This window comes from Rattus norvegicus, chromosome 1, assembly GCF_036323735.1.
Source record: "Rattus norvegicus strain BN/NHsdMcwi chromosome 1, GRCr8, whole genome shotgun sequence".
Lineage (NCBI taxonomy): Eukaryota > Metazoa > Chordata > Mammalia > Rodentia > Muridae > Rattus > Rattus norvegicus.
The window spans coordinates 186,389,744-186,413,253 of record NC_086019.1 but is presented as its reverse complement, the minus strand read 5'-3'; the positions used below and the strand labels follow the sequence as shown (position 1 = coordinate 186,413,253).

The following is a 23,510-nucleotide window of genomic DNA, read 5'->3' as shown; positions in this document are numbered from 1 at the left end:
GGTAGAGTGCTGGCCTAGCAGGCACGCAGGCCTGGGTCCAGCGCCCACCACTGGATATGCTGAGTTTGGTGGGGACACCTTACTCCCAGCACTCGGGAAGTGGAAGCAGGAGGATCAGAAGTTCAAGGTCATCCTTATCTAAACAGGGAGCTCCAGAGCTTCTCGGGCTATATAACGCCCTAACCTAAAAACAGAGCAAAGCCTGCAGTGGCCATTCTCAAACTGTTCACACCATTTAAATGTAGGAAAGTTCAGGCTTCAATGGGAAGGCCAGGTAATCTAGATTGTGGCCCTGTAAAGAAAAGAACTAAATGACAGCTTCCAGGCTTCCAGGCAGGGTGTGGCAAGGCAGGAGGACACTCTCCCCAGGGCACTTGGGTTTTTTGCTTTCCTGACTGGCCTCCATGGCTTTGAAGTTGGACATTCTGATTAAACAGCATACATCCTTATAAAGTCACATGGTCACACACAAAACTTTGAGCAAAGCCACGAGATGCACAGCAGGTCTACTATACGATTTTATTGAGTAGAGTTCAGTCATGGAGACATGTTTGTAAGCAGCTGCACCATTTCATACCCCCAACCCCTTCGATGGTGCTTGCGGACTCCAATTTCTCTACATTCTCATTTGTGGGCCTTTGGAGTCTTTTATATATTACTTATCTTTTTTCTCCTTGTGGGTATGGAGTGACCTGATAGTCTAGTTTTGATCGGTGTTTCTCTGATGGTCAGCAACACTGAACCTTTTGTTCATGGATTTCACTGGGAGATTTCCATAGCTCTGTTGCTCGTGCCTGAGCATCTTTTACAGCCTGTTGGCCATTTGTGCGCTTTCTTTGGAGAAATGTATAATCAAGCCTGGGGCTTGGGGAGATGGTTCAGTCCATTAGGTGTTTAATCACACAAGCATAACAACCTGAGTTTGGTGCCCATAACCTACACAAAAAAGGCAGGCACGGTGGCACACACTTGTAATCCCAGCACTTGCAAAGTACAGAAAGGTGGATGGCTATGACTTGCTGGCCAGCCAGGCCTAACCAATCAGTGAGTCCTAGGCCAGTTAGAGACCTGGTCGCAAGGAAGCATGGCAGGTCATGCCTGAAGAGGAATGATACCTGAGGGTGTTCTCTACCTCCCACATGTAATGTGCATATGCCATACATAGACATGGATGGTGCGACAATGTGATTCAGTAATCTCGTTCTGGGTATTTATACAAAAGAACTGAAATTAAGGAACTGGAGAGAAGGTGAAGTCGTTAGGAGCCCTTGCTGTTCTTACAGAGGACCTGGGTTTGATTTCCAGCGCCCACCTGGTAGTTTACAACCATCTGTAATTCCACCTCCAGGGAATCCGAGGGCCTCTTCTGGCTTCTGTGGCCATGGACCACCTGCATAGTATACAGTTATATATGCTGGCGAAATATCCACACATAAAATAAAACGAATACCTCCAATAATAAAATTTTAAAGAACCGAAATTAAGATCTCGCAGAGGTCAACCCTTCCGCGGGCAGGGCAGCGTTAGCCACAGTAGTCAAGGTGCAGAAACATCAGTGTCTGCTGGTGAGTAAACAGCTAAAGAAACTGTGGTTCATCCGTGCAAGAATATACTTCCCAGCCATAAGAGAGGGGATTCCGCATTATGACACAACACAGATGAATCTTGAAGGCACGGTGCTAAGCGCAACGTGCTAACCACTGAAGGACCAGTTCTGGATGGTCCCATTCGCACGGAGTGTCCGCAACAGTCGAGTGCATGGGATCCAGGAGTGTGCGACTGGTTGCTAGAGGCTGAAAGGGGAATAAGTAGCTACTGATCAATAGGCATAAAGTGGCAGTCAAGCCAGCTGAATGAGCTCTAGAGGCCTGTCTCACAACAGGGTACCACAGTCAATAGTAATACCTCGTATGCTTCAGCTTCGGTAAGAGGCTCAAGCTACGAAACGATCTTTGCAAAGTAAAATAGCTGCCTGAAGGGAAAACAGGCAAACCGCTGGGTGCCTGGGTAGTGGTTAACTTGATGGATAGGGTTGGAGGTGCAGGGGCCAGAAGAAGCATGAGAGGCTCGTGATTATCGAGGAAAGTTCTCAACGTGGGGATTCATCTAGCCTCATATACAATAAACAGTTTTCAGAAATGTGTCACTGGCCCAGCCCAAAGCCAGCAGCTTTGAGTCCAAATTCTAAATTCTTCAGAGAAGGAATCTTGTTGGCCCAGTAGTAAGAGACGCCAAGAGGGGTGTCACTGCCTGCCTTGGGTCACCAAGCTTTGACGGTACACCTGAAAGGACACTTCTTGAAGTAAAGGGCTGCTGCTTCAGCCAGGTTTGTCCAGGGAACCAGGCAGGTTAGGTAAGACGACTGGGGGCCTGATGACCTAGGCTTGCATGTGGACTTGTGTCACTGAATAAAGCCCTTGGGCAAGCCTAGGCACCTCCATTTCCTCATGTGTAGCATGTGCATGACAGTAATGGGAACCTGTTTCCTGATGTATGATGAAAAGGGAAGAGTTGTGTGTAATGGGCTTCAAATTAGATCAATGAACTCTGGCTCTTTGACAGTGTGTGTGTGTGTGTGTGTGTGTGTGTATGTGTGTATGTGTGTGTATGTGTATGTGTGTGTATGTGTGTATGTGTGTGTATGTGTGTGTATGTGTGTATGTGTGTGTATGTGTGTGTATGTGTGTGTATGTGTGTGTGTATGTGTGTGTATGTGTGTATGTGTGTGTATGTGTGTGTATGTGTGTGTATGTGTGTGTATGTGTGTGTATGTGTGTATGTGTGTGTATGTGTGTATGTGTGTGTATGTGTGTATGTGTGTGTGTATGTGTGTGTGTATGTGTGTGTGTGTGTGTTGAGTGCATGTGCCCTTGCCTGTGAGTGAAGGCTAAAGAAAGATGTCAGACGCCCAGCTTCTCTCTCCCCTTGTGCCCATTAGATGGCATCTCTCACTCATCCTGGTGCTTGCCATCTTCCTCTCTGCTACTCTGGCTGACTAGCAAGCCCCAGTGATCTTCCAGTCTGCACCTCTCGACAGAACTTGGGTTACAGGGTGTACATGAATGTGCCCTGCTTTTTACAGGGGTGCTGGTGATCCAGACTCAACCAGCACACTTACACCCTGAGTCATTTCCCAGCCCCAATTTGTTAAATAGTAGAACAGGCAACACAGAGGGTCAAAGACCGAAAGATGAGAAACGAGGTTTCTTGACTCCGGAGCCCTGTGCCCTCTCCGGGGCCACCCGTCTCTTCTGTTCTCCTTCCCCTCTCCCCTGGAATATCAGGCTCAGAGGCAAGAGGCTTCTGGAAGTTGCCTTCATCTGGCTATAAGATGTGCCCTGCTCTGTCCCCACCCCCACCCCGAGCAGAAGAAGCTGAAATCATTTATTCATAAGCTAGGACTTACTCTAGAGAGCAACAAAACTGGCTGTTTCTCATCCTTACCCCTCTAGCTCTATGGCTCTGCTCCTGTCCTCGCAGCATGAAGCTCTGCCTTTGTGGCAGTGAGGGATAGAAAGCCGTGTAGGAGGAGTTTGCTCTGACCTTGGTGTTCTTGTTCTGTACCACAGAGGCTGCAGCCAGCCACAGCCCCAAGAGCAGACTAGTGTGGAATTCACTTAACTGTCAAAAAAAAAAAAAAAACCTGCATTCATCCCCAGTACCCTCCTCTTGTTAAGTCCTGCTCCCAGCCACACCATGGGAGAAGATTCTGGGTTTCTCTTCTGTGGGAAGCAGAATAGATGTGTGTCATGCCCAAGATAAGGCTGCACACTCACCACCTAAGACTTCAAAGGCGCACTGGTGGGCACACGGGGTCGGGGAGAGTCTCTCTCCCTGCTTATCCCACTTACTCCCCATCCACATGCTACAAGGCCAGAGCTCTTTTCTTCCTTTTCCAGAAAAGGAAATGGAGGTGAAAGGTTATGTAGCTAGCCCGTGTTAGAGACAAACCTGGAAGTCAAACCCAACCACTTGGACCTCAGAACCAACATACAAATCACTTATACACTTCTATTACCCACCTACCAATCAGAATTCCTTGAGAATATTTTTAATCACAGATACTCAGACGTTTAATAGATTACTGAGGTAATCCTGGACATTGGACTTAATTTTTTAAAGTAGCATTTAGAAACTTTCTTTTTAAAGGGGTGTGAGTGTGTGTGTGTGTGTGTGTGTGTGTGTCCAGAGAAAAAATCCAGAAGAGGGCATCAGAAGCCCTGGAGATGGAGTTAGAAGTGGTCGTGAGTTACCTGATATGGGTGCTGGGAACTGAACTTGGGTCCTTGGCTAGAGCACTAAGCACTCTAAGCACTGAGCCATCTCTTCAGCCCAGTATTCAGAAACTTCAGTGGGCACATGGTATTTGGTTCTGTTCGGCTGACATCTTGCTATCTTGCTCTGTTTTTCTACACCATGACCTCTGTTCTCTTTGAAAAAGCTTCTTCCCTCGTCTTCTAGAGAGTTCCTTAAAGAATGGGCCCTGACTGGTTAGGGAGCATCAGCTTGACTGAACAGCCTCATTCCCTGCGGCCATTTTGACTTTTAGGGCCGACATGACACTAGAGTCAAAATCAGACGGAACTGACACAGCTGCTCAAGTTTTCTTTCAGCACTCAGCAGTGCACTGGATCCTAGCCAACGGACTCTTCTCGGTCTAGATAACTAAAGGCGGTTTCGAGTGGATGTAACCCATCACTAACTAGTAATGGAACTAGAGACAAAGGTTAGTGCCACAGCCCCACTACCTCAGCCTCCCTGGATTCCAAAAGAAATTTGGGGACAGAAATCTACAAAGGAAAATGGGTTAGTTTAGAGTTTGGTCACACTGTGGGGAGAAAAGATCTAGTTTCTCTCTACCATACCTTTAACTTTCTTACAATTTACAGAAAACTCTGAGACAATCGCTAAATAACACAGATTGGCTGCAGGCGGGTTAATTGGTTCTCTCCTGGGGGAAGGGTGACTAGTGTCAGCTTCTTTCTATTGCCCCTGTCCACAGAGTGGGACTTCCAAGAGACCCACCAGTAGAGATGTGTAGCATACCTGTAGAACATATCCAGTAGTCATCCCACTGGAAGGGGAGTTGAAAATCACACAGAAACCAGTTTGCTGGTTTAAAGCTCCTTTTTATTCTATACAGCTGGTCCTCAGATTTAATTTCTGCTCTTGGGAATGACTAAAAAGCATGTATATGTGGCAGCCTTTTGGAAATTTGACCTAAACAAGGCAACTCTCCAGACACCTCCACCATCACCCCCTAAGACCCCTTTTTTGGCATTGGGTAATACAGTTTGGTTACTGAGTGTCTTGGCTGTGGATACAGAAACTATAGATGGCAGTATTATATAGACTGGATGTAATTTGAGCAAGATGGTGTACTCTCTGATGTTAATAAATAATAGATAAATGAGAGAGAAGGGAGAGAAGAGGGAAAAGACACTGCACTGTTTAATCTGTGAGACCCCTCTTAAGGAAGTCACATGGCTGTTCTGGTCCAGGTGATGGTGATGCCAGGAGGTGACATCACAGCCCTAACTGTGGCTTCCATGCTGGCAATGATCTGCAGGTGCCCCCCCACCCCCGCCCTTGGTGTTATATAAAGCAGAGCAATGCAGGCTTTCAGAGGACAGCAGCTGTTAGGTTGCTTTCCTGAGCTGAGCAAACTGGATGTTACCACATGGGGTGAGGTAAGCCTTTTCCCCTTACTGCCACTCCCACCATAATGGAAGGGACCAAGCCTAATGAAGTCAAGACTTCCTTGCCCTCTCTAGGGCCACAGGTGAATTGAGGTTATGACACATGGACCATTAGAATATTATCAGGAACACTAGAAGATGACGGAATCTCAGGAGCAATTCTAGGAGCCTCTTTACAGTACTTCTGTTGGCCCTGAGCTACCTCGGGTGCTCAGTCTTGACTGAATTGATGTGGGAGCCTGAGTCTGTGCTGTGCACCACCACTACCTGCTAAAACCAGAGGGGCCAGCCTCAGAGCATCCTCAAGTGACCTTCAGAGTTCTCCATGCAAATACTAGAGTAAGAAAGTAAGGCAGATGTGTTTTGGGATGGGGTCTCCACTGTACAGCCCATGTTGGCCTTGAACTTGCCATCCTCCCGCCTCATCCTGAGTGAGGAGATCACGGGCATGTGCCACTAGACCCAACTCAGAGAGCAGGGTTAAAACTTGCCACCAAAACATGTTTCAGAAATGTAGCCTCCGGTTTTCATGTGTACAGAGAACGGCATGTTATATATTAAATACCACATGTCTAATAGTAAAGAGTGCACGTGATACTGCAAATGATATTTTAAATACTATAAAAACACAACAGTTCTGTGGTTTTGATGCCTCACGCTTCTAAAGGTAACCAACATTTAATCAGCCTGGCTTTTATTAAAGTATAATTTACATATAATAATGTGCAAACGCCGAGCATGCATTTTGATTCATTCTGAAAGGCATGAGTACCTGCATAAGAACCGGCTCGGCCAAGATCTGCACCTGCTCTGCCGCCCCAGACACCGATCCATAGTTGCTGGCCAGGATTCCATTATGAGGATGTGGTGCCTTTCTCTTACATAAGCATTCATCAGGAGTGACTTGAGTCATTTCCAAATTTCAGTCGCTATAAATACTGATGCAATGAATGTCATTCTAACCAAACAGATGTGCCTATCCTTAAATAACCCCTCAGCGAGAATTCCTAGAATTGTCGTCCTTAGGGCAAAAGGGTTAGGTTTCATCATTTGCAAATCACAAACTACTTCTAAGACCATAAAATATTGACAAACCACCTCGGGAGTGCTTCTCCACTTCTGAACGGCCTGGCCTAGGGCACCCGCTCAATACTTAGTGCTATTTTTATTAGCCATTATTCTTCCTTGGGTCAGAGGGTGGCCTGCCTCCATTCCTGAGCAGTAGAGACACCTCTAGATATTAATCATAATTTTAAAACCATTTATTGAGCGTTGCTTTGGGCCAGACACTATCTTAGGTGTGGTCCAAGCAATTTTCTCAGCTAATACTCATGACACCTACCCCCTAGGATTTAGCCACTGCCCTCCCTATTTTAACAATAGGAGCTAAAGGTTATCCAAATTGACTAATTTTCCCAAGGTCACAGGAGCAATAAATGGCAGATTCGGAATCTGACACTGGAGCTTCCTGGCTGCAAAGCCTGAACTGGGCAGCACTGCATCACAGAACGTGAGCTTTTATATAAAATAATGAAGATGGAGATGGAAACATAATTATATTGTGCTGTTTGCTCTGGACCAGGGAATGTAGAGGATTCTCAGTATACGCAGAGCAGGGAGCGAGGTACCTTCAGCTACTGCATAAAAGGCTCGCCATGCACGGTGTGAGTCACTTTCAAGCAAGAGCTTTGTGAGTGTTTCTGCTGTTAACCCATTTGTCTTTGCCAGCCGTTTCCCATTTTCAATACATTTAAAAAGTATCCTTATGAGCCCACGTGGTTGGCCCTGATCTATAGAGGAACTTAGGTACAGGAAAGTAAAATGGCATGCCCAAATTTTGCTAATGAGAATCTGGGTGGAGTCAGGCCCCGAATTCAGGTATGTCTGACTCCCAAGTACACTCTTAGTTTCCACGAGAAGGCTCATTGGACTGCCATAGGACTTATTTGTAATTAGCAAGGGCGAAATCCGCTTGGGATCTGGGGTATGGAATGAGCGGGATGCATTTTTTAATGAGGTCATCTATGCCTTTAGGAATCCCAACAAAACCTGCAGATCTTCTAAAAATAAAGACCCAGGGCAATGGCCTCTAGAGTTCTATTCTACAGTGGCTCCCCACGTATGGAGGAAACGCAGCAGATTAATGACGCAGTCAAGACTGTCTTTTACCACTCTTGTCTGGACTTGAGCATGAGATAACCTTTGTATAGGGCATTAGCAAACATAACGAACAGACTTTAAATGCTTCCTGGAACCCTGAAATGACCATAGGAACAACCCGAACACTAGCCAGAGAATGAAGGATGGAGAAGCAAGGCACCTGGACCAGCAGCCTGCCTACTGCCAGGTACATGAGAGGACTCATCCTCAAGCACCTAGCCACCAGCCAATCCATCAGATACCCACAAGCACAGAAAAACCCCCAGGACAAAGAGCTCACGTGACTCCCCCTAGTTCCATCCCTCAGTGATATCTCCTCCCTAATTCTGAGACCTTGGAGACCGTGAGCATGATCCATAGCCTTGGTGCTTTGTAACACTGCCCCTGAGGAAAGTGATTGGCAGCTCTAGAGAAATGACTCTTAAGAGCCCCTCCCGCCCCGCAAGAAGAATGAGAGTTTTCCTGACATAGCTTAGAGTGAGGAGGAGACAAAGTTTCGTTCTGGTATTTTTTTCCTTATTCGTTTGTTGTTGTTTTTAGTTTGTCTATTTGTTTTGCTTTTCATTTCGTTTCATTTTGTTTCGTTTTGTTTTATTTTGTTTTGTTTTTCCTATTCGAGAGAGGGGGAGAAGAACATGAAGTTGGGTGGGTAGGATCTGGAAAGAATTCAGGAAGAAAAAGAATATGATCAAAGTATATTGTAAAAAAATTTAAAATAAAAATAATTTTTTTCACCATAAAAATAATTTTTAAAAATCTGTATGTAATATTAGGAGGAGAGAAAGGTCTATGGAGGACCAGAGACATTATTCATAGACTCTGCCATGTTTTGTGCTGTATGGCGCCAACGGTGAGTGCTGTGTATATTGTCTAGTCTCACTGCTACTGAACGGACCCATCAAGAGCTAGGTTCACTGGGACAGTGGTTGGCTCATAAAGTTGCCTTGGTATATCACAGTCTGATTGCATCTGTAGAGACAGTCACGTAAGTATCAGCCTATAATGATGTCTAGAATATATCCCTGCTCAGGTAGTGCTGGGAATAGTGGAAAACAGAGGCTGGGGTCTTGTGCATCCTTTCCCCTAGACAAACATGCAATTTCTGCTTCATAAGCTTGCTGCATCCTCGGTATTTCAAGGTCACAGGAGGGGAGGGCATCCCTCTAGACCTGCCTGAGCACCAGTAGCAGCCAAAGAGAGCCTGTCCAGGTGGACAAGCAGGTGTGCCCAGGTCTTTAATCACACCTCCAACCAGAGACAGAGAAAAGGTCAATGAACCGAGTCAAGCCAGTTCAGGAGTCTGGACCAATTCATCATTCTTGCTGCCAACAGACCTTCTTGGAATAGCACGCAGATCATCGCTGCAGTCAGGCTGCCAAATCCTATGCGTGGAGACCGTGGGGAGCAGTTTCTGCTCTCCCCATGCCTATAGCAAGAAATGTCTGCATTCTTCCATTCATACAGAGAAGGGTTACTCCTTATGCTGCCCATGAAGCCTTCACACAAAAAAAACTGCCAGATGGTCAGTAGAAAGCCTGTTCATTCTCTAGACTTACTTGCTCTGATCTTACTGCCCACACACAAGCACTAGAGTAGTCATCATTGTCATCATCGTCATCATCATTGTAATAACCACCACCATCACCACCACCATCATCATCTATATAAAGATCTTGCACCAAAGGCTGTTTTAGGAGGTTCCAGACATATTGATGCATTTGACACTCATAACAATACTGTAAAGTAAAGGCTACTATTTTACCCAATTTTTTCAGCTGAAGAATTTAAGAGCTTTAAAATAACTATCCTAAGATCATACGGGTTTACATCTAGGAGGGCTGAATCTACATTCTATTTATAGTCTATAGTTTTAGCCAATGTACAATACTTCTTTTGTAGGGTTCCTCTAAGAGGCCATCTATCCTCACTCGTTAACCATGGGATAAGCATATGAACTCTGATCTCTGGAAGTAGATACATGCATTGAGATTCTCCAGATAAATAGAGCCAAGAGGAAAGATGTAGCTATAGATATCTAGATTGGTTATGTGAATTGGCTCACATGATGATGGAGGCTGAGAAATCCCATGATCTGTTGTCTGTAAACTGGAGAATTAAGAGGGCCAGCAGCACATTCCCATCAAAGGCAAGTCCAAAGGCCAGAGAGGCAGAATTGCCCATGGTGTATATCCTGAACAAATCTGAAAGCCTCAGGCCTGAGAGCATTGACACTGGGGGCAGAAGAAATACAGATGTCCTAGTTCAAACACCGAGTGAACTCACTTTTTGCCTGCCCTTTCCTTCCACCTGAGTCTTCAACAAACCAAATGCTGCCCACTCATACAGATGACTTGAACACTAAGCTCTTCTGGAAAACCCCTCAAAGCCCCGCCTAGACATCATTTTATTAGCTCTCACGACATGCCTTAATCCAAGCAAGCTGATACTTGAAAAATAATCAACCATTGTAAGCCCATCCTATCTAAATTTGATATCTACCTCTTTGAATTACACTTAATTTCAAAATAAATAACAAGGACATCATAATTTCACTTGACAACCCCTAGATCTGAATCTCACAAACTGATCTCTTCCCTGGGGAATGAGGTAAGGGCCTTAAGACCTGATTACTCATCTCTTGAGACTCTGTACCTAAATACTAAGATGTAAAAATTAGCAACTTAAGTACTGATATGAAGTCAGTATGTCTAATCTCACATGCCAAAAGACTATGAGGAGAAAGAAAACATATTTGTATAATAGAGGTTCATAAATACACAGAATGTATTCATACAATCACACGTGATAATTACAGTCTTCATTTCTAGAGCTGGTTGCAAGGCTGTAGGTGGTACTTGCTTGTAACTCTCCTCTACTCATTTCACACTCCCTGAGCTGTGAACCAAGTACCTCAGCTGGCAGTCTAAACCTTCATTTCTGAAGGGTATGGGTCATGTTAGCCTGTCTCACTCTGGCTACTTAAAAGTTTTCTATAGTCCCTAACCACAAGTCATGTTGATGCACTAAAAAAAACCCTTTGTTTCAAGCACATCTTTCTTTTTCCCTCGCTATACAGAACCACTCTTAAATTCAGCAAGTTCCATTACTCTCATCCTGGCTCATTGGCTCAGAGGCAGAGGAAACTCAAAGTAGGACTGTGGAAGAATTTCTCCCTGAAGAGCTGAAGTTTCTAGGCTATCAGAGGACCATCTCTTAGAGAGAGGAACCCACATGTTTGCAGATGGGTCACTAGGAGTGTCATTGTGAATGGACCACTCTAATTACCACCAGTGAGTGACAGGCTCTTGGTCATCAGGGAAACAGCATGCACTGATGCTAATTTTGAGAATCCTTACATCCACTTGAGAACCTTGCCTTAATTCCAGAAATTCCAGAGTCTGAATTTCTATTCATCTAGCACCATTCTTGGCACAAAACTTCCTGTTTCAGTCTGTTTGGGCTACCAAACTAAAACAGGTGACTTTTAAATCACAAAAATGTATTTCTCATGGTTTTAGGAGCCAAGAAGTCCAAAGTCCAAAGAATGGCAGACATGGTGTCTAGTGAGAACCCACTTCTTTTTACATTGCTAATGCCTTGGTGTACCTCACATAATGGAGGGGGTAAGGCATCTCTCTAGGGTCCTTTTCCTAAAGGCATGGATGCCATCCATCCATGAAGGTGCCTCATTCTTGACCTGATCACATCCTAAATGTCTTGTCTCTAAGACCAGAGGGTTAGAATTTCAGCGTGAATTTGGAGAGAGACGACACATTCAGACCATCACCGCACATGATTAGAGCTTGCCAATCAGCACAGACCACTCTTCTGGCCACTATGATCTATGGTCACTGGAGTGGCTGTGCTGATAAAAGAGGAAAGGAAAGGCATTCGTGTTCTTCCTAGAAATAAATCAAACACAGGAATACTGAGCCAAGAAGTGGAGGAGATTCCCAGGAGCTCCATTGAGAAATCTTGACTCATCATGCAAGTATCAGGTATTTTCACCATCTAGCATTAGTGGTGGCCGCCAGCAGAAGGAAGGAAGGATGTTAGGGCTGAGAATGGCTATTGTGAAGGAAACTAACAAAAACCCAAATTTCAGACAAACCTACACCAAGTGCTTTGCCCTAGCCTCAGGTCAACCATCTTCTCATTGACTTAATCATCTTTAAACTGAATTATCTTTACTTAACCAAAATAATTTTCCTTAGATAGGAATTTTTATATCTAAATCAGAAGTCCGAAATCATTACCAAATTTGTTTTCTCAATCCATACTAAATTACATAATGAGTAAATACTGATGAGAAAAATACTGATCTGTTTTACCTACAAACATCTTCTGTCCAGCCTGCAATGGTCGCACTGTGGTTAAGTGTTGGTTTGTTTAGTTTGTTTTTGAAACAGGATCCCACCATGTAGCCCAGGCTAACCCATAACTCACAATCCCACCTTTGTGTGTTTGGGGTTTCAGAGTGTGCTACTGTAGCCAACTAATAATTTAGAATGATTAATAGCAGGATCACATACCCTCCCCATTCCTCTGATTTGTGGATCCTGATATTAAGACTTCTCAGCAAAGAACTAGGAAATGTATTGAAAAGGTTCCCTCTTATGGGCACACTGTTCATTGAGTACCAGGCCCTAGTGTCAAGGTAAAGTCACTAAGCAAGATCATAGAGTGAGGACCTGGTTGTTTCCGCCCAGCCACACCCCTTCTCCACTTTCCCTTACTGAAAGCAAACCCATCAAAGCGACTGTGAACCAGGAAGGGTGGCCATCACCAGGTACTCACATCAGAGGCCGGGCCCTTGTCTGCACCAGGGCAGGAGAACGTGACGAATTCATGGCAGCGCTTGTGTACAACAAAGCAGCAGACTGCAAAAGAAAGCACAGGGGAGACAAAGAAGGAAGAAGTCATTAGGTTGCTCCAGATGAAGATGTCATGCAAAATAACATCAGCTTCTCCCTCGTGCCCTCTGTTGGGTGCACTGATGTAACTGACATATTGCACAAACATTAGATGTCTAAATTAAGTAGGGGTTTGAGAGACAGCCCAGTGGATAAAGTACTTAGCACACAATTGTGAAGACTAGTGTTTGATCCCCAGACTCCACTCGGCCTTTAAGGTTGCCTCTTTTAATCCCAGTATCCCCCAGGATGCAGAGACAGAGGATCCCTAGAGTCAGCTAGCTAGCTAGAACTGGCTAGCTCCAGATTCAGAGACAGACTCTGTCTCTGAAGAAGAATGAAAAGCAATTGAGAAACACAGGGTATGTCAGCTTTGGACTTACACACACACACACACACACACACACACACACACACACACACTCTAAAAAAGAAATATACACACATGCACTCACCTCTATTTGTCTCCACTGCACACATGCACATGCTGACATGCACACACACAGGCTCACCATACACATACACACACACACACACTCATGCACTCACACACGTAGGTGCATACACACACACACACGTAGGTGCATACACACACACACACTTCTTTACATATGGAAAATTAATTTATCTAGTGTGCTAAGAATCATATATACTGCAAGTTACAGCCTCTTGAAGATCACTTAGAGTGCCTGCCTAGTCTTTTATTGGCTTGGAAATAGGATGCTGTTTTTTAGATCAAGTACCAGATTAAGTCCTTTGCGGATATTTAGACCCATAATACATAAGGAACATGTGTGTTTAAACATTAGACTCCTACCTGGAGGGATGATTAGAACAGGAAGGGTGTGGAGGAACAGTGAGAAAGAATGGCAGAGGCGTGCTCCTCTCACCAGATCAGTGTCAAGTCAGTGTAGGAGTAGAAGAAACAGCCTCCAAGCTGGGGGCGGAGCTCGGAGTGGAGAGCCTGCCTAGCAGGCTGGAAACTCAGGGATGAAGAGGAGGAGGGAGTAGCATGGTGAGGAAGGAGGAAGATGAAAGGGAGGGCAGGAGAAAGGGGAAAGAGGTGGAAATGGAGAAGAGGAAAGAGAAGGGGGAGAAGAAGGTGGAGGAGATCGGAGGGGAGTGTAGGAGGAGGAGGGGTTGTAAAGGTGGAGGAGGAGGAAGGCCGCAACATGGCTCGTAATTTGCAACCAAACATGTATAAACATACGTCTGCAACCTCGTGAGTGCAAGGCATCGGTGATACAGCTTCACTATCTGGGGGTTACATGACAAGAGGCAGCCAGCGAAGACATATACACATAATAAAACACACATTTTACAGTGCTGCTTCTCAAGTCTTCTATAGACTCCTGGGCTCCTAGAGGATGCGCTGAGTGAGGAACCAGCTCAGAGCTTTTGTAAAGCACATGCTCAACAAACAGAAGAGACGATTTCAAGCTGCTCATAGAGATGTGATTGTGTGAGCCTATCGTCACAGTGTCTGTGAACACTGTCACAGGATAGTCTTAGCGGGGTTCTACTACATCACAGGAAGTACAAAGGCCAGGAACTAGTTAGTTGGTGTTACCTAGAGGCAGTCACAACCCCCTCCTGCAAGTCCCAGAACACTGGCAGCTGCACACACAAAAACAATAAGGGCTCTCCAACAAGAGAAACAGGAGGGAAGAAAAGGACAAGGAGAAAATACAAGGAAAACTTACATCCAAAGACATAGAAGAAACATCTTGCTCACAAGCATTATGCATATGTTATCTGAATCCTAATTTTGAGTAAACCAGCAATATTAAAAATCCACCAAGACAAGCAGGAAAATGGATCTATTCACTTGTTTTTTATGATACTAGGCAATTACCCTTATTGATGTTAGAGAACAGATGCCTTTGGTATGACAGTGGCATGGTGGTTATTCTAACCGCATCTTCATCTTTCAGGGCTGCAACCTAAAAGTGCTCTGGATACAATACTCAGCTCAAAGTAATTTGGTACGCTCAGGAGGGTGATAGATTTTTTTAAAAAGGAAGAAAGGAAAAGGACAAAAAAGAAAGTTAATCATTATGACTTATTACATGTTCCTGGTGGACACATGAGAATTTAATGCCAATCTGTCTTCTTTTTATACATGCTTGATTCTTCCATAAAATACAACTTTAAGACAGAGGCTGAAACAGAGAGAGGGGCTAACACACAGAACACAAGCTGGGAGTGTTGAATGTGCTGCAGCCTGTGTTCCCCAAGGAGACTGTGCACACTAATGAATGGCACACAGGACTAGTTTAAGTGTGCTAACAGTTATGATGGAGACGCTGGCAGGGTGGCTGCACAGGGACAGCACTTGATGGACGTGCCTGACAAACTCAGCTTAATCCCAGCAACCCCAGAGGAAAGAACTGACTCTTGTCCTCTGACCTTCACACAAATACACACATTTACACACAGTCATAAGCACACCACATACACACACACACACCACACATACTCACACATGCACACACACACATACACATACCACCCCTCACATACTCACACACACCACACACATTCAACACACACTCAGTAACACACCACACACACCACACATACACACTCACACACACACCACACATACACACACATGAACCCACATACTCACACATGCACACACACACATACACACACCATCCCTCACATACACACACACCGCACATACACATGTACTCATATGCACACATGCACACATAAACATACACACTACTTATCACACATTCACACACACCCCACACACTCACATGCACACACACTCAACACACACTCTCACACACTCACTCACACATACCACACATACACATGCATTCACATACACACATGAACACACATGCACACATACTCACTCACACACATATGCACACCACCCCTCACACGCACATACACACACCACACACATTCACAAATACATCAGACACATACACACCACATACCACACATACACATGCCACACATACACACATGTATAAACACACATTCACACATATACACACATTACCCCTTACACACTCACACATACCCCACACATTCACATGCATGCACACTCAACACACATTCTCACCCACACCACACACACACACACATGCATACACACACTCACACACACACATATACACACATCACCCCTCACATATGCCACACAATCACATGCACACACACTCAACACACGTTCTCACACACACATGCATATATACACTCACACACACCACACACTCACACACACACCACACATAATCATGTACTCACATATACACATGCACACACACTCACACACATACACACAGTACCCCTCACATACTCACACATACCACACACTCACATGCACACACATTCAACATACACACCACCCCTCACACACACTCACACACATACACACATGCATACACACACGCTCACATACTGTGATAATACATTTGCTTAAGAATTACAATTGGGGGGCTGGAGAGATGGCTCAGCAGTTAAGAGCACCCGATTACTCTTCCAGAGGTCCTGAGTTCAATTCCCAGCAACCACATGGTGGTTCACCACAACCATCTGTAAAGAGATCCGATGCCCTCTTCTGGTGTATCTGAAGACAACTACAGTGTACTTATATATAATAAATGAATAAATTAAAAAAAAGAATTACAATTGGGGTGACACTCAAAGGCAGAACATTCTCCCAGCATGTATAAGACTATAAATATTAACAATAAAAAAATGAACAATTAAAATAAGATCAAACATTCCATATACAGCTTTTAAAGCAGTGCAAGGAAAGTTAGTGTAAAGAAAGCACTTCCGGTTCACTTGAACAGACAACCAGACGGGGACTCTCTCTGTTTCCCAAGTCATGCATGTGAGAATGTTTTCACATCTACATTTGGTGCCATTTCTACTTTGAGATCTTTAATCTCTCTGTAACGTTTTGGAGTCTGTGAACATTAGACTTTACCCCCACCATAGGTACCCAGTTGTCCCAGCAGCCTTGATTGAATAATTCTGTCCTTCTGCATGGATTTCTAATGCCAAGTTTATTAAGTGTTCAATAATTATATACGCTGAGCTTATCTTCAGGCCTTTAGCTTTGTCCCCTGATCTGTCGTGAAGTAGGGCAAGAGGGGGGTCAATTACAGCAGCTTTAGAACACATTGTGCCACACTGGGGCCCCTCATTATCCCTATTTTCAATGTTTTCTTAGCTATTGCTGTGGGTTTATTCGTCCAACTGAACTTCAGAAGCAGTTTATCAAGGTTCTTAAAATACCAGTGGGGATTGCATTAGACCCACGTTAAGTCAATCCCCGTTCTCCAAAAATAAAATAAAACAAAATAATTAGGGCTTTCATAGAACTGGCCTTACATTTTCAAAATTAAAATTCAAGATAGCTGACACTTTTACAAAAACAAGTCACTCCTCCAGGAATTGATTGCTCCCTTGTTAAAAATTCTTGCTTCACATCTCCCAGAGAGCCTTTCACTCTCTCCACACTGTCCCAATGCGGTGCTGACAGTGGACCATCTAAGAGATCCCTGTTTTAATGTGCTTTCTTCATTGTAGTTTCCAGCTGGCTACTGTCTATAGACAGGGGAGTAATGCAAATCCCACCGTGAGGGTTCTGTAGCCTTTTCAAAACTCATAATCATTGATACGGGTTTTTAGTTGCCTTCAGAATCCTACCTAGAAAATTGCATTATCCCAAGTAATCATATTTCCTTTCCTCCTTTCTCATATATATGCCCCTCCCCCTTATCGTATTTCTACATCTAGAACTGTCAGAACACCAGGAAATAAAGGGCCGGTAGCTGTCCTTCCCAGCCAGAATCACCCCTCCCCCCTCCTTCTACGAGTTTCTCACAACCACCAAAGTTGCTTTTCATGACTCCCCAGAATGTCCTTTAGTTTGTGTCTATAGTTTGGAAATTGCCTGTGTACTTACGATGTAGCATCTTATAAGCCACATCTCTGATGTCTATTATTTTATTTTTAATGTATTTCTTTTTCGGTACCAGTGATAGAACACAGGGCCACTTCCATACTAAATAACTGCTCTACACTGAACGAACTAACTCTCTCTCTCTCTCTCTCTCTCTCTCTCTCTCTCTCTCCACACACACACACACACACACACACACACACACACACACACACGTATGTGTGTGGTATACACAGGCTTGTAGAAACTGGATGTCAGTGTTGAGTATCTTCCTCAGTAGCTCTCCACTTCACTTAGGTAGTTAGTCAGCTAGTTATTAGTTAGTTAGTTAACTAACTAGCACCGATTCTTCTAGGGTAGGAGCTACCACTCTCCAAGGGTGCTAGGTTACTGATATGAGCTACCAAGCCTGGCTTTTACATGTGTGCTGCTGAGCTGATCGCAAGTCTTCTTGCTTGTTGAACAAGCAGTTTACCAACAGAACCATTTCCCTGACCCCTTTTTATTTTGAGACAGATTTTCACTATGTTCAGGGCCTGCTCGGACCTTGAACATTTGAATGTGGAATGTTCTGGTTATGTCATCTGTCCTCCCTGTGCTTCTGTGTCCTCTCTGAAAGGTGGCAGTTCCTATATCATGGTGGCATCGTCTATCCTTGGAGTTGTGCTATCTAAACCTCAAACGCCCAACAAATACCGGCTCCTAGCACATACCGCTCCCGGAGCTGCTTGAACGGACAATCCAGTTGATACCTTCCCATTCATCTTCATTAAAATTGAAAGAGATTTTTGGACTCAGAACTCTTCTGTTAAGTAGAGTTTTGGCTGGACTTAAGTTTTCTATTTAGTGTCATTATTATGTTTCTAAGTGGTCCATCATTATGGTATGAATTTCTTCTTTAATCTGGAGTGAATAAGGAAAGTCTCTTTCCCTATTTTCAAATAGCAATTTTATTCTAGAATCCTTTTTCAAAACTTCCAAAGCTTGAGTCAGGACCTTCTTCATCCTCCTCCTGCTGACAGGAAACAAGGAATAACTAGCACATCCTCTCCAAGGTTTCTGGTGTTTGCTGCAGTTCCTGGTGTCACCGCTGATATTAATGCCAGCCAGTAAATAAAGGAATGTCTGGTATGTGAAGGAACAAAGGAAGGAGCAGCAGAAAGAGAAGAAGTACACCCCTATCACACCATGGTAGGGGTAGCTCCTGAGTGGTTCCTCCAAATTCCTCCATGGGTAAGGTCTCTTTGGGCAGCCTTCCAATTAGCACAAAAATAAATGATCTGGCCCAGTGAAGAGGAACCAATAGGCCAAGTGGCCGGAATGGCGTGTCCCTCTCCCCAATGGGGACAGACTTTGGAAACTGAAGACCTGCAGTGCAGGTAACTCCCTTAAGTGATTTGTTTCTCCAAAGTTGTGCAAATCAAATTCCCCATTAACTAAAACACGCTTTTAAAGAGGACTAGGGCTGTCTATTTTAAGAAACAAACTAAATCTCTCTGTGATACAAATAAACACCCCCTCATTTCTGTTTGGCAAATTCAGGGGCAGACAAGCTTTTCTTTAAAAAGGAGGCATTTCAGAGCTGCTGAATGTGCCAGGTCCCACTTCCACGAAGGTAGCTGGAGGAAACCAAGAGTCCTACACGCTCCACACTGTATTTTATTACTCCTCAAGGTCCTGGGTGCAAAAGTCTGCAGCCTGTCACCCTCTCAGTCCAGTCTAGAGACCTGTGTAGATTACTGGGTAGGGTTCCAAACACAAATGCCTCTGAACTAGGTGACGGATAAGAACAGCAGGGGAAAGGTAGAACACACGCATGTAGAGGGGACTTTCAACTCAGCTTCAGTGAGGAGCGAGAAAGGTTCCCAGCTCTGTGAATCTCCACACTTTCCTTGTACATGAAAGACCATAAAGGCTAACACAGCTGCCTCCGAAGCAAGATGCCTATGTCCCTCCCATCTGGAGGAACCCTGACTGTTAACCTTCCTGGGGGGAAAATGTCTTTTGCAGATGTGATTAAGCTGAGGACTCTGCAGAGGGGAGAGACACTGACTTATTGGAGTGGGCTCAATGGAAGCACAAGACTCCTTTTATGTGGATGCAGAAGGGTCAGTCAGAGAATGAGCTTCGATGGTTGTAGCAGAGGTTGGCATGCTGTTCTTGTGGGAAGGAACGTGACCAAGGACTGTGGGTGGCCCATAGCAGTTGGAAAAGGCAAGGAACAGAGTGTCCCCTCTAGTCTCCCATGTGGAAAGCAGCCAGCTGACACCTTGACTTTAGTCCTAACAAAGCCATTTTTAGACTTTGGCCTTGAGAGCTGTAAGACACTAACTCTGTACCATTTTAGGCACCTGGGTGTCTCTGAATGTGTTACAAGGGCTTGAGGAAACTAATACACTAGCTAAGAATTAGGAGCGTGTGATTGATGCTATAAACACCAGACAGCTGAAGAGACACTCCCAACAGACCTCTGTGGGGTAACTGTCCCAGGAAAGTGTCGAGTTTGCAATTCTACTCTACTCCCAGCACCAACAGCACTGTCGTACTTTGAATAGGACAGTACAGAGGGACACGATTCTATTCATCATTTTGATTTTGACCTCCTACTTCCATCCAGTTCTCACTGGGTATAAACCTAGCATCCTTGGGTGTCCACTCATGCATCATATTCCTATCAATGTGAGATAGAAATCCTAACATTACTGTGGCTAGCTATGGTGGGAGGAGACAAGAGCTCTTGAGTACTGAGAGACCCCAAATACTTCCGTAGGTTCTCACCTCTCTCAGGATGTCCCAAGCCTGCCAGCCCTCAGGAAGGCTACCATTGACAGAGGATGTCAATCACACCTCAGGGACCAGGTGGGTCTCAGCTTAAACCTCCAATTAGACCCCCATAAGCTGGAGGCTATAGATATGCGTTTTGTACCCTGAGCCTCAATTCCCTTTTCCAAACTGGAAGTAACAATAATACCAGCTCTTACGACACTGTGAATGATGCTCTGCTCTGCTTGCAGACAGGAGCCCAGCATAACCGTCTCCTGAGAGGCTTCATGCAGCAGAGGATAGAAGCAGATGCAGAAACTTACAGCCAAACATTAGGTGGAGCTTGGGGGGTCTCTTGGAAGATTGGGGGAAAGAACTGAGTGAGCCAGAGGGGTCAAGGACACCACAAGAAAACCCACAGAGTTAACTAACCTAGGCCCCAGGGGCTCACAGAGTCTGAATCACCAAGCAAAGAACATGCAGGCCCCTTACACATTTGCAGCAGATGTGCAACTTGCTCTTCAAGTGGGTCCCCTAACAACTGGAGTGGGGTCTGTCTCTGACTCTGTTGCCTGCCACTGAATCCCCTTCCTCTTCCTGGACTTCCAGGTTGGGCCTCAGCAGAAGAGGATGTGCCTATTCCTGCTGGAACTAGATGTGCCAGAGTAGGGTGGTAACCAAGGTGGGGCTCCCCTTCTCTGAGGAGAAGGGGTGGGAGTCATAGGGGGTCTATAAAGGTACAACTGGGAGGGGCTGCAATTAAGATGTAAAGTGAGTAAAAATAAATAAATTATTGAAAATAATAATACCTGCTCTTACAATACCATTGCTCAGATGAGGACATATGTGTGAGGGCTTGGTGGGATTTGGCTCAGTGGTAGAGCACTTGCCTAGCAAGTGCAAGGCCCTGGGTTTGATCCCCAGCTCCAAGAAAAAAAAAAAAGAAAAGAAAAAAGGGAAAAGGGCATCCGGCTTGCAGTTGACAGCACACGGGTTTCGCTTGACTTGATCTTGGTTTTTGTTTGGGAAGGATCGCCCTTTCCTTCTAGGTCAGACATGAACTAGAGCCCAAGATGAGGCAGGATTCCTCCCTCCCTAGCTGAAACACAACAGTCTGGTTGGTGTTCTCCCAGTACCTGACCTCACTGGCACTGAGAAGAACTTAGGGGGCATATGTGATGGCACGTACCTAGAATCCCAGTGCCTGGAAGGCTGAAGCAGGAGGAGTTCCAGCTTGAGGTGAGCCTAGGATACATGGCAAGATGTCTGTCTGTCTGGGAGAGAGAAAGAGGGTAAAAGAGAGGGAAGAGAGAAGAAGGGAGGGAGAGAGACAGACAGACAGACACTGGTTTTCACACATGTGTCTGTGAAACCTGAGACTTAATCAAACCTGTGCCCTGAGAAGGATTTCCATTCTATCCCCAGGGAGGCTGATGCTCACAGGTCATCTGCCCAAGGTCGTTCAGTTAGTGGTTGGTGACACTCTTTTGGAAACTCGGCCTGCCCTCCTCAGGAGCCCACACACCTGACTGGTGCAGGCACACGTGTGTTTGTCTTTCATCCCAGTTCCAGGAGGGCTCCTCCCCCGCCCTGCTCAACCCTGCCATTCAGTCACTTGCTAAATCCCACTGACTCTTCCTGCGAAACAGCCTCTGCAGAAGATCCTCCTGCGCATTCCCCACCGGCTTCCCTCAGCCGCCCTCAGGAACTCAGAGAGGGTGGCTTGGTAATAAAGCCTCGGCTGGGCTCCCCAGAGCCTCATCAGCCTGTCTTGATATCTCGTCTCTGTGAGCCAAAGTTTCCATAACCGTAGAAGAGATAGGACTGCAATGCCACATAATTGTCAAGAAATCTAAATGAGATGTCATGTGCGAATGTGAAGCGGCAGGGGATGGAATACATTATTCTCTTAAGAGAGATTCATTTACTTTCTTCCAGAATTGGGGAGGGGGGGTGCATGTTCAGAGTACAAGCTCTGTAGCCAAATGGCCTCTACCAGTTACCATGACTTATCAACTTTGTGACCTTGAAGATGCTCATTTATGTTGCTCTGTCCCAAAAACCCGGCGTGCAAAATACGGGCAATAATTCTACCTTTTATAAGAGAGTTGCTACGAGGATTTGCTGAGTTCATCCTGACTCAGTGTGTGGACACAGTCACTACCTAATAAAGGTCAAGTGTTGTCAATTACATTCCCACACACTTCCTCCCACTCCACGCCACCTACACGCTTACGGAAAACTCACCCTCTGATGACCTAGCCTTGGTGTCATTCTCCTGATCTGACCATCCCCTCGCTGCCTGTGGTCTAAAGCTATGCCATCCAACATGGTAACAACTAACTCCAAAGGGGGAAACTATGAAAATCTAAAGCAATTAAATAAAATGTATCCATTCTTGCTAACTACATTTCTAGTGCTTAATGACTCATGTGGTTAGGAGTTCTTGTATTGGGCTAATATAGATGTAAAGTGTAGTTGTTACTGCGTATGTCTTCGTGGACGGAACAGCCTTAGGGGATAAAGTACAAGGCTCCCTTCCATGGTGTAATCACTGTGTGGCTTAACTCTTTTCTCCTCTTGCCCTGCTGCCTCACAGTCCTGTCAGGCCAATGACAGCCATGTTAGTACAGATTGCATACGTCCCCTATCATGCGTATTTGTTCCATCAACGTGTCTGCACCACAGCCTACCACATGCAGTGCACAGATGAAATAGAAGGCAGGAGGACCTGTCCTTTAAGCAGCAGACTTCAGGCCAGACTGGAATAGAAACAACACATTATCCAAAAACAATTCACTCGGCATCCCAGTGGGGCAGGTGATGGTTTGCTCATCTTACTAGCTTGATGCAGGAGTTGCAAGCTCAGATGTTTGCAAAGGCCAGACCTTCTGGCTAAGTGAAGTCAGCCTGGGACATGGCCAGACTGGGCTGAACTGAGGAATACAGGTCTTTCCAAAGGACACTTGGCTGCAGGCAAGGGTGGCTCTGGGTTCATGAATGCGGATGCCAGAGAGGATTTTTGCTAAGCTTTAT

General features: G+C 45.1%; 1 protein-coding gene across 5 annotated transcripts in view; it reads right to left on the bottom strand.

Annotated features, from left to right (window-relative positions):
• Nucleotides 1–23,510, bottom strand: part of Prkcb (protein kinase C, beta) — a 331,347-nt gene that overhangs the window by 181,490 nt on the left and 126,347 nt on the right. For 4 of the 5 annotated variants that reach the window (XM_039101234.2, XM_039101232.2, NM_001172305.1 and 1 more), the window contains one exon: nucleotides 12,657–12,739. In XM_039101234.2, the coding sequence (XP_038957162.1) occupies nucleotides 12,657–12,739 (83 nt within the window). Of the gene's footprint in view, nucleotides 1–12,656; nucleotides 12,740–21,663; nucleotides 21,746–23,510 lie in introns of those variants that run through there. The other variant, XM_039101236.2, reaches the window with a different exon arrangement.